Raw genomic sequence first — 12,127 nt, 5'->3', positions numbered from 1 at the left:
TTGATCTCTGGGTCAGAAAGATCCCCGGGAGGAATAAATGGCAACCCACTCCAGTATTCTTGCCTGGAGAACCCTATGGACAGAGGAGCCTGGTGGACTACAGTCCATGGGGTTGTAAAGAGTTGAACATGATTGAATGAGCATATACAAACACACATATATACAATGGGTAATTTCCTCCAAAGAGAAATTAAGGCAACAATATGAAGTTAAAGTTGAAGGGAATGATGGATATCCCCCAAAAGACAAACATCTACTACAACATGGGCTGATTTTGAGAGGGAAAGTCCAGGACTCCTGGAGTAGCAGAACCTATCAAACCTGGGGCAGGAAGAGGAGGCTGAATGAAATGCAGAGGTAGGAGGAGGCGAGGAGAGCAGGTGAGAGAGGCTCAGCCATAGCATGGCCCAGGTTGGGGCCCAGACTAATCTGCCCCTCTATTCCTGCCATCTTAACTTTTCTTCCTTTCTCCAGTCTGGCTCAGTAGTTGTGGCGCACAGGCTTAGTTGCTCTGTGGCATGTGGTATTGAACTGTGTCCCCTGCATTGGCAGACGGCTTCTTAACCACTGAACCACCAGGGAAGTTTGGGACTTAAAATTTTAACCTTGTCCAAATAAAGGCTGAGTGTTACAAAGAGACAGAGCGACTACACGTATAACAGACTCTGCCACAAGACTGGCTCCAGTTTGAGAAATTGAGGCCCAACAGCGTTGTTGGTTGGGAATTCTTAGGAAGAATCTTCCTCATTTATAAGACAGACACAATAAGAGACTTCCTTTTCCTCTGGACATTGTGATGTGTTGGTGTGGTGCTTGGAGTGCAATAAATAATTTTGGCATGAGAGAAGCCAGCCTGAAAATGAAGCCAGTACACAGATGAGGAAATAAACAAGAGAGGGGCAGAGAGAACACAGTGTCACAGTCCTTGGCTTCTACCAAAGACATCCAACCTCTGCATTTCCAGTTATATGAACAAGTGTCGCTTGGCTTTTCAGTTGCTTGCAACTAAATGGATCCTAACCAATACACCAGCGATTATACATAAGAAACTACTAGAGAGACCAAAAGGCAAGGAAATCAATGAAGACCTGAGTTCTGGCCCCATTTCTGCCTCGCGCCTCTTAGCCAAAGCGTTTAATACCTGAGTCGCAGTTTTGCCTCTTTCACAGAGCTGCTGCAGAGTGAAACCAAGGGTGGGATATCCCTGTATAGACTAGTCTAAGTACGATGGATTTTTATTTTCCCTACAGACTCTTGTAATCAAATGAGACAGGGGCAAAAGTATGGTGATAAACGAACAAACAAACAGCTGTTTTCTCAAAGGCTTTAACATTCCAGGTTCCCATTTGGCCTAAGTTTTCATGTATTCTCTATACTTGGCAGCTGGGTGGGAGGCAGTGGGAGGTAGGAAAGAGAAGGAAAGGCTTTGAAGTAGAATTGGGTCAAAGCCGATCACTAAACTGCACATAAATGTGGGGAGTTTGCTTTTCCTTTTCTCTGTTCTTAAAGATGTCTTGTGAAAGCTGTAGGCTCTTGTTCAGGAGGGAGAGAGGAAGGCTGTCTGATGTGCCAGATGTTTTACTTTTATTTTCTTATCCTCCTAGCAGCCCTTGGAGGTAGGGATATTTGCTTCTGTTTTCAGGTGTGGAAATGCCTTAGAGAGGTCAAGTCACCAGCTCTTGGCATGAACTTGAACGTAGTCCTATCAGATTCCAGACCTCATGCTCTGTTCTGTATCCCTCACCGGCTCCTAGGAAAACATAAAAACATACTCCATTGTATCTGAGCTCCAGAAGTTTAAAACTGAAGCTTAGGGAGGGCTGAGGGGAGGTACTGTTTCCTCCGGTTAACTTCAAACATTCTTTTTCCCTGAAATCTGCACCCTCAGGGAAATATGTGTAAATACCTAGGATATCTTTGAAGGACACTTAAGAACTGGTCAGAGTGGGTAATATGAGGCTGGCAGGAAAGGGATCTGGGTCTTTGGGGGATGGTGAAGAGAGAGGCTTTAACTTTTCACTGTTGATCTTTTCCTTGGTAAACACTGTACTATGTGTATATGTTACCTATTGAGAAAGTAAATTACATGATTTTTGGTGTTTAGGTCTTAGATCTGTTGCCTTTCACCAGCAACCTGGTTTAGTAACTCTTTAATATTTCCTCATTTGTAAAATAGGGATAAAAATGTCTACTATTCAGGCCTACTCAGAAGATTAGATCATTAAATGCACAGGGAAGGGTTTGACACTGAGTAAATGCTCAATAAATGAAGGCCACGTCTCAAAACTGCAAAGGTCTAGCCATATGAAAACTATAATTAATAAGTCATTATTGCTTGTTGTTCAGGGCATTTATACAAATAGTTTTGCGATATTTAAAATTTCAGCCTGCACTGCCTCTTGGGCTTAAAATAGTTTGGCAAGTTGACGATGAGAATAAGCTGTATGTTATAGGAGAGAATATAGGTGTGGGGTCAGACAGATCTGACTTCAGAACCTGAGGCTGTGTAACCCTGTGTGAGGCACTCAAGCTCTTTGAACTTCAGCTCCCTTTTAGCCTTGGGACAGTTGAATCCTCATGGGTGGTCTCTGTTCCTCATCAGGTTCCTACTGCCCAACCAGATCCAACTCAATAAGATATTAGCTAGAAATCTTTTAGGGGGGATATAGGGAAGAAGATACAGATCACACACTACACGGTTGCCATTTCTTTCTCCAGGGGATCTTCACAACCCAGAGCTCGAACCGGCATTGCAGGTGAATTCTTTGCCATCTGAGCTACCTGGGAAGCCCACACACATACTACATAATAGATACTAAATCAAATTCTCCATCAGACACCTTTCTTTTTTTTTTTAATTTTAATTGAAGTATAGTTGATTTACAATGTGCCAATCTCCGCTATAGAGCAAAGTGACTCAGTTATACACATATTTATATATTCTTTTTAATACTCTTTTCCATTATGGTTTATCACAGGATATCCATATAGTTACCTATGCTATACAGTAAGACTTTGTTGTTTTTTCATTCTAAATGCAATGGCTTGCATATGCAACCCCAAACTCTCAGTGCATCCCTCTCCCGCCCCCCTCCCCCTTGGCAACCACAAGTCTGTTCTCTTTAAGTCTGTTTCTATTTTGCAGATAGGTTCATTTGTGCCATATTTTAGATTCCACATGTAAATAATATCATATGATGTTTAGCTTTTTCTTTCTGACTTACTTCACTTAGTGTGATAATCTCTAGTTGCATCCATGTTGCTGCAAGTGGTATTATTTCATTCTTTTTTATGACTGAGTAGTATCCCATTGTATATATGTACTACATCTTCTTTATCCATTCATCTGTTGATGGACAGTTAGGTTATTTCCATGTCGGGGGTGCATATATCTTTTTTAATTATAGTTTTGTTTGGATATATTCTCAGGAGTGGGTTGCTAGATCATATGGTAATTCTATTTTTAGTTTTCTGAAGAACTTCCACACTGTTTTCCATACTGGCTATACCAGTTTACATTCCTACCAACAGTGTATGAGGATTCCCTTTTCTCTACACCCTCTCCAGCATTTGTTATTTGTAGACTTTTTAATGATGGCCAGCCTGACTGGTATGAGATGGTACCTCATTATGGTTTTGATTTTCAGTTCTCTAATAATTAGTGATGTTGAGCATCTTTTCATGTGCCTACTGGCCATCTGTGTGTCCTCTTTGGAGAAATGTCTATTAAGGTCCTCTACCCATTTTTGATTGGGTTATTTATTTTTTGTTGAATTGCATGGGTGTTTGGATATTTTGGAGCTTAAGCACTTGCATCACACATTTCTTTCCCACCTACCCTCCAAAATTCCTCTTCCCTGTCAATCATTTTCCTGCTCTCCCCTTTTCACCTTTATATCTTCTTAAAACTCTGTTGTTGGGAGTAGTTTGCCTCTACCTTCAGTGGGTGTGCCCCACTCAGCAAAACAAAGACCAAGCGGAAGCCATCCTTTTAGTTCTTGAGTATATCTCTTTGGAGAGGGGCTAGGGGCAGCCTCAGTCCATCCTGCCATGTATAACTGGGGGATAATTATACTTACCTTGCAAGGCTGTTGTGAGGATGAGCAGAGCTAGAATTCAAGTCCAAGTTTTCGGACCTCAAGTTCAGTATCCCTCCCCACAGCTACAACAGAATATTATAGAATCTTGTTTGCTGGAAACTCACCTAGCGATAGGTTGGTTACTAGAAACTCCCCTAGCTCTCAATCTAACTGTACTTTGTTGTTATACACTCAAATTTTAAAGGAGACAAAGAGCTAGTCAGGAATGTGAAAATAAAAATTCAATTTCCAGAATAAGTGCTGAGGTCAGTACAATTTTATGCCAACATCTTATTTTCTATCTGTGATGCCAACCAGGGAGACTTGAATTTAGAGTGATGACCCTCGAGGCAGAGCAACATCCTCTATTATCAATGAACCATCTTACTATGTTCACTTACCTCCACTTAGGCAAGAAGTCAGACTATGATGTTTTGAAAATCATACACAAGACTTGAGATATGATGAGGTTTTCTTCTTAGTCTGACTTCCCACTTTGTAAACCAACTAGCCAGTTGGGATTGGGATTTCACTGTGTAAGACCTCTCAGAAAGGGAAAGGAACCAGGGTGACCAAGCTTATCAAGAGGTCCAGCAGAGAGGCAAGCTGGCTGAGGCAGGCTGCAGTGGGGCCCAGAGTAGAGTGTGTAGAAGTTTCTTAGGGCAGCTGTAACAAAGTATGGCAAACTCAGTGACTTAAAACAACAGAAATTTATCCTCTCTGGAGTTCTGGAGGCTGGAAGCCCAGAATTAAGGCATCAGTAGGGCTGCTGTCTCCAAAGGCTCTATGAGAGGGTCCTTCTTTGCTTCTTCCTACCTTCTGGCATTGCTGGCAATCCTTGGCACAGCTTAGCTGGTAGATGTATCAATGCAGTCTGCACCTCTCACATCACACGGTGGTCTCCCTGTGTGGCTCTGTGATCTATTCTTATTTTCTTTCTTCTTTTTTTATTGAAGTACAGTTGATGTATAATGTTGGGTTAGTTTCAGAACAGTAGGTCCTTGTGATCTCTTCTTATAAGTACACCAGTCACTGGATCAGGCCTGCCCAATCCAGTATGGCCTCATCTTGACTATCACGTCGACAAAGACCCTATTTTCAAATAAGGTCACATTCACAGGTCCTGGGGGTTAAGACTTCAACTCATCTTCTGCTCATATAGAACACTTCAGCTCACAACAGAGCACTATTCCTGTCTTCCAAGTTTGTCAGTCACGATACCTGCTGAAATGATTCAAAAGCTAGGACACAACTAACAGTGACTGAAGGGAGGAGGCTGGTGAGAAGGTGAACTTGTGAGCATTTCCAAAAATGGGGCAGCAGAAGCCTTGAGTGCCCACTCAATTCTTAATCTCCTCCCCCAGCCCTGTGGAGGCACAGTTTCATAACATCTGAAGTAGAGGATACTCTTCTAGCCTTAATCTAACCCATAACTTCAAAATTAATGCTAGCAAATTGACTCTGTCATCATTTATAAGATAGAGTTTCACATGATGGTTAACATCCCCTTTCAAGACAGATGTGCATGTAATTCATTCTAGTTTTTAAGAGACATCTCCCAGAATTCTGCTCAGATTTATTGTCAAATAACCATTCCAAATAATTGCATCTGATGCTGACTCAGGCCTGGTGGGGACAGTTGCCACCAGCACTGAGCTCTGGCATCGATTTGTGACTTCCCAGAGGGAGAAGCCCAGGGGTGGAAGCCCACAGGCCTGATTGCCCTCTTCGATTAATATTTAATAGAATGGCTGCCCCCACCCAGCCTGCCAGCCCGGATCAGTGCCACAAGCCAATGTTTGGCCTTGCTGTGCACAAGGGCGGTGAGGAAGACTTGGCAAAATTTTAATTAACTGAGATAAATAAACATACAGAGGAAGCGTGAGTCCATTAGCTGGCACCACCACCCAGAGAGAAAGGCCTCACTAATCACACACCGCAGCAGGTGAAAAGACCTGCAGACCAGCAGCATCCATTTACTTTCAAATTAAAAATGTTTTTCAAAATTCGTTTTTCAAAACGAATATGTGTAGGGATCTCTGTTTGTCATATTGTTTCTCCTGAAAAGCAGGGAAGCTGGGATATTAATGAGCAACTGTTTTCAATATTTCAGCCCAGGAAAGCTGAAAACATGAGTGCAGCAAAACAGGCTGGAAGACCCTTCCCTTGGAGGAGAGAGGGGGGGGGTTGTTCCAGAAGCCAAGCAAAGGCAATCAGAAATTCAGGACCCCACTCCGAGGGAAAACACAAGCAACACAGTCGGCCCAGATTGGATCCACTGAATTCAGATGTGGCGGAAGATCAGGTGTGGCAGAGGTATGCTGTTTGCTCAGAGTCGAGGAGTCAGCAAGGTTAGATCTCGGATAGGCCTGCAATTCACCAACCTTGGTTTGGATTGCAAGATGAACAAGAGACAGGGCTGGAGCTTCAGTTTACAACATTCTACAAGGATGATTTTATACAATTTTAGAACCATGTCAGAAAGAGGTACTCCATTTACTCGTTATATACTCATATATTCATCACTTGGTGTGTAACAAGTGCTCTCTGGGTCTCGAGGTTAATGAAGTCTCTGTTCTTATGAAGCTTACATTCCAGTTGGAGGAATTGAATGACAAAACCAGAAAAGATCATGTGGCAACTAAATGCAGAGACCTGAATGGCAAGAAAGAGTTGGCTGTGCTGAGATCTGGAGAGCATTCCAGGGAACAGAAGTGGAAGGTCCTGAGGGAGATGGGAGCTTGGTGTGTGGGAGGAAGGGCCAGTGTGGTCGAATGGTTGACACTCAGTGAGAAAGGAGATGAGCAGTTGAGGAAAAGAATAGGCAGGGCAAGGTAAGGAGATTGGATTTTGTTCCAAGTACAATTATTTATACTTATTTACATGACCACCTGATGTGAAAAACTGGCTCACTGGAAAAGGCCCTGATGCTGGGAAAGTTTGAAGGCAGGAGGAGAAGGGGACAACAGAGGATGAGATGGTGGGATGGCATCACCGACTCGATGGACATGGGTTTGAGCAAGCTCCAGGAGTTGGTGATGGACAGGGAAGCCTGGCATGCTGCAGTCCATGGGGTCACAAAGAGTCAGACATGACTGAGCAACTGAACTGAACTGACATGAAAACAGTCATTCCCACTTGAAGATTACAAACTTCAAGAGGGCAGAGACTATATCTTTCCTGTATGCTTACTCCATACCTAATTTGCATTCTAGGGCATGTACTGCTTACCTTTTCTTCCTTCCTTTGTTGTTCCCTTTATTCCTTCCTTCCTTTCTCTTCCTCCTTCTTCTGCTTCCCCTTCTGCTGCTGCTTCTTTTCTCCTCCTTCCCCTCCTCCTCCTTCCCCTCCTCTTCCTCCTCTTCCTTCTACCTCCTACTATTACAAGTATGTAAGATTTCTCTCCTCCATCTTGTACCAACTAAGTTGTAAACTACTTGATGGCTTGAGTCTGGTCCTCCTCTTCTGACCCTGGATGTGGTGGGCCAGCATCCAAGATGACCTCCAGTGATACTTGCCTCCCTTCGTGGTCCTCTTTCACACTGAATCAGGGCTGTCCCTGTGTGATGAGTAGGAGGGATAGGGTATGACATTCAAGGCTAGGCCATAAAAGTTATTGCAGCATCTGACTTGGACTCTTGGTTTCTTGCCTGGGGGAGACCAGCTGCCACGCCATGAGGGCACTCAAGCAGCAACATGGAGAAGCCCACACGGAGAGGAACTGGGTCCCTCCAACAAGAGCCAGCAGCAATTCAACAGTCAGGTGAGTGAGCCACCTTGGAAGTGGATCCTCCTGCCCCAGCCAAGCCTTCAGATGACTGCAGCTCCAGCTGATGTATGACTGCAATCACGCGAGAGACCCTGGGCCAGAACTGCCCTACTGAGTCCTCCCCAAGTTCCTGACCAACAGAAACCGTGAGAGATAATAAATGATGGAGTCCTTCCCAAGTTCCTGACCAACAGAAACTGTGAGAGAGAATAAATGATGATTTTTTTTAAAGCCATTAAGCTTTGGGCGACTTGTCAGGCAGGGTTAGAGAACCAGAGTGCAGAGCGTAAAGTCATGCATGAAGTAGTGGGGTGAAAACACAGCTATGAGGAAGGCCTTTTTTCTGTGGGACAGAGGGTCAGGGAGTACCTGAAACAAGCAGAGAGCTAATGCTGTGCCTAAGGGCATCTAAGAGTCAGGTCTGAAAGAAGACCACTGATGAGACCATTCAAGAATAAATGTGGAGGGCAGAGTCTATCAGTTAATATCTCCTGCAAAGAAGACAAAAGCCAGGAGAGCCAACCAAAATACACCTGCAAGAATCTAGAACCTGTGAAACCTCCTGAAGTTTGTTGTTTTTGCCACTCTGGTCTAGTTTTACAGGGTGGAAAGCTCTTGAATGTTTGTTTAGGGTGGCACGTCACAAAGAGTCAGGGAGTGGGGAGAGACAGTGCCCCACCCAAAGCTACTTGGAGGCAACCACCAGGAAGAGAGGCAAGTGAGTGAAGCCCTGGGACCTGCTGAGGGAGGGAATCAAGTTAGGACAGAGCCCTGCTAAGCCTGAGTCAGGCCCCCGGGGCTTAATAGTTGAAAGTCCCGTGCACATGCAAATTGCATGGAGTGAGGATGTTTCGTTAACACTGTGGGGCACAGGCACGGCTGTTTCCAAACCTGCCCTCTTCCTAAGACCCTTCTCCTTTGTCAGAGCTGGCACCTCACAGGTGGAAATGTGGCATCATCTCAGTTAGCTGTGTGAGGCATGTGCCCAGCAAATTATTTCTCCTCCAACAGCCCCCTCCTGACACATTTGTCTGGCTGCTTATTTGTGTAATTAATTTACATCATTCAATTGAAGTCTGTTGAATTATTTAAAAATAAATTTGATCTGGAACGCCCATGTATGAAACCATTAAAAGCAGTGCTGTTGCGGTTAAGGTGGGAATGGGAGAGGGTGCTGGACCCTGCCTCCCCTCAGTGTCCCATTGCTTCCCAGGAGCCCTAATGTTCTCAAGATGGTAACCTGAAAGCCACAGATCAAGGGTATTCTAGAGTCTCCCACATAGTCTTATAATGATCTGCCATTTGTGATTATTTATGCTGCTCTTTTCTTCCAGGACTGAAAATAAATAGATTAATCTTCCTCAGATATCATCTCATCACATACCTCCCATGCTTAACACCTCTGGTGGGATGTTGCTTCTCAGAAGTTAAAGTGCAAATTGTTTTCTTGGTTTTTGTCTCAGCTTCTGGTAACCAAGCTCCCTCTCCAGTCACACTCCCTCTTCACAGTCCCTGTGTGTCCTCCCTCCAGGCCCCATGTTTGCATCTCCTCCCCCTTCCGCACGGGCATTGCTTAGGCCCCATTTCCTGGAGATTTTTCCTCCCCCACTCACCTCCATCTAGAGATTTCCTTCCTCAGTATTCTGTTAGCAAACACTATCTGGACAAGCTGTTGACCCTTAAATTACTATGGGTCAAGAGTCACAGAAACATGAAGGTGGTCAGGAACCTGAGGGCTGGTCTAGTTCAAGCCCTTATTTCACAGATAAAGAGAAGAAAGCCCAAGAGTTGAAGTAAGTTGCTCAAGGTCATACAGCTAATTAGTGCCAAAGTCACACACAGAATCCAGTTCTCCAGGCTAGGCTCAATACTGCAGGAGCCTCTTGAAGGCCGAGCCTGTGTTTTATATTTCTCTGAAGTCCCTACATGTAGTAATGAATATGTGTGTTCAGCTGCATCTGACTCTTTGCGACTCCATGGACTACAGTCCACCAGGCTCCTCTGTCCATGGGATTCTCCAGGCAAGAATACTGGAGTGGGTTGCCATTTCCTCCTCCAGGGGATCTTCCCGACCCAAGGATCAAACCCAAGTCTCCTGTGTCTCCTGTGTTGGCAGGCAGATTCTTTACCACTGAGCCACCTGGTAAGTAGTAGGTGTTTAGTTAGTCTTTGTAACACTGTTAATTGATTGGTGGTCAAGAACGTCTCTTCCCTTTCCCAGTTAATCAGAAGCCAGCACTGAGGAAGGTTTAGTGGTTGCAGGTGCAGAAGAGAGTGTTTGTTACCCAAACTATAAGTGCCTTCATCTGGAGGGCACGCATAAAAGAAGGGCAAAGAAGTGTCCCTGACCCTGAAACTGTGTTTCTCTGAATGCTAACCTCCTGGTCTGTAAAATCAGGATAGGATGAGGAAAAATTTATGTAAAGCACTTGGCGAACCTAGGGAATCAGTAAATGTTCGCTATTTTTAACAAGTCACACTATTCTTATTTCTCCCATTTTATTGTGACATTTTTCATACACATAGAGAAGTGGAAAGAATTTTACAGGGAACAGCTGTCTACTAGCCACCTAGACCAGCTGTTGACCCTTAAATTACTATTAACATCTTACTAAAATTGCTTTCTCATGTATTTATCCATTTCTATATCCATCCATGAATCTATTTTATTTTAGTGGTGCTTTTCACTGTAATTTGTAGACAGCAGAACACTTTCCCCTAAATACTTCAGTATGCATATCATTACTGAAGGTCGGTCTTTGTTTAGATTTTTCATTTGATGTAAAATTTAGATACAATGGCATGCCCGAATCTTAAGGGTACTTTTGCTGAGTTTTGACAAATGTGAGTGCCTGTGTAATCCAAACTCTCATCAAGATGCAGAGAACATTTCTATCATCATAGAAAATTCCCTCACATCCCTTCCCATCTTTCCCCAACCCACAGAGGCAACCACTGTTTGGACTTTTTCCCCACCATAGATCACCTATTAGAGCGCATAATATTAATGGAATCCTATAGTGTGTACTCTTTCATATAAGACTTCTTTCACTCAGCATAATGTTTCTGAAACCTGTCCCTGATGATGTGTGATTAGTGGCCCATCTTTTTTGCTGTTGAATAGAATTCCATTGTATGAATATACTACTGTTTATTTATCCACTATCCTGCTATGACGTTTTAATAAATGCTAATGAGCTCCATTCTTCCCTTACAGTGGCTCATTTTCAATGAAATCAACCACCATAAAACTCAGCTTGAAGAGAATTGGCATTTCTAAGATAGAAAAGGCCCTGGGACAGTGGGAGAAGACACTTCTCACAATGAGTCTTCAGCTAATTCTTTCCTGGTGTAAATCAGCATAGAGATAGAGCATCATTTTGGTAGAAGATTCGATTTTAATTTCCTCCTAGGAGATCTCTCACTCTGTCTTATTCTTATTCAGTGCATTTTTCCTAGCTTCCTCCACCATGAAATGAGTTGGAGCCAATTAAGAGCCTTCTGCTTCCTCATCAGTGATATTTATGACTATGGAAATATTTATGATGCATGGAGAGGGTTTGGGTCAGAGAGGAGATCGAGATTTTGCTGTCCTTACAAATGGGATTTGTCTCCTGCCTATTTTTGTCAGGGTTGTAAAAAGGAAGAGTGGGCATCATATAGTTTAGGGTTGCCTTTTTTCCCCCCGGCTTCTAACCTTTGCATTCAGGCTGTGGATTAAATGCTTATTTATTACTGACCTCCATACTTGGAATGAAAGAGGCATTTTGGTTTTCTGGGCTCATTGGTAGTGTTATATCCTTTTTCTGAGCCTGCCCTCAAATGCCCTGTCTAGGCTAGAGCTATAATGTTATAGGGTAGACATTTAAAATCTAATGACAGAAATCCTGCATTCTATAAGAGGCTCAAGAGCTTCTGACATCCATCAAAATGACTCTGCATAAATAAGAAAGAATCAGAGTTATTTCATGTTTTTGGCAAACTTGCTAGGGAAGCAATCCCTTCACTGCAAAATATCCATTTTTTCCCCCACTCTCCCTGCATGCCATCATTCCTGTCTTCCAGGAATGTTTGTTTCTTCACCAAGTCCAAGAGCCCCCACCTGGAGCTCATGTTCTCCTACCCAGACCTGGCTTGCCTGCATCTTCAAACACTCCATTGCACACAGTTCTTCCACCTCTGCCAACAAACTGTTTCTCTCTCTCCTATATATTTATATATATTTATAAAAATAAATATACATATTGATTACACATTTTTATAAATAGATATATTTAAG

At 43.4% G+C, this 12,127-nt stretch overlaps 1 protein-coding gene across 26 annotated transcripts in view; it reads left to right on the top strand.

The window, feature by feature from the left end:
- Positions 1 to 12,127, top strand: part of LRIG2 (leucine rich repeats and immunoglobulin like domains 2) — a 104,443-nt gene that overhangs the window by 75,685 nt on the left and 16,631 nt on the right. For 11 of the 26 annotated variants that reach the window (XM_081493430.1, XM_081493420.1, XM_081493429.1 and 8 more), the window contains 2 exons: positions 6,193 to 6,395; positions 6,666 to 8,083. The exons of 1 other annotated variant lie outside the window; for it this stretch is intronic. In XM_081493430.1, the coding sequence (XP_081349556.1) occupies positions 6,193 to 6,206 (14 nt within the window). In that variant the 3' untranslated portion in view covers positions 6,207 to 6,395; positions 6,666 to 8,083. Of the gene's footprint in view, positions 1 to 6,192; positions 6,567 to 6,665; positions 8,084 to 9,907; positions 9,992 to 11,065; positions 11,259 to 12,127 lie in introns of those variants that run through there. 14 more of the 26 variants (XM_081493432.1, XM_081493458.1, XM_081493442.1 and 11 more) reach the window with 7 other exon arrangements.

The sequence above is a fragment of the Giraffa tippelskirchi genome, chromosome 5, assembly GCF_054371585.1.
Source record: "Giraffa tippelskirchi isolate mGirTip1 chromosome 5, T2T-mGirTip1v1.2.pri, whole genome shotgun sequence".
NCBI classification, from domain to species: Eukaryota; Metazoa; Chordata; class Mammalia; order Artiodactyla; family Giraffidae; genus Giraffa; species Giraffa tippelskirchi.
This window is presented reverse-complemented; position numbering and strand designations above follow the sequence as displayed.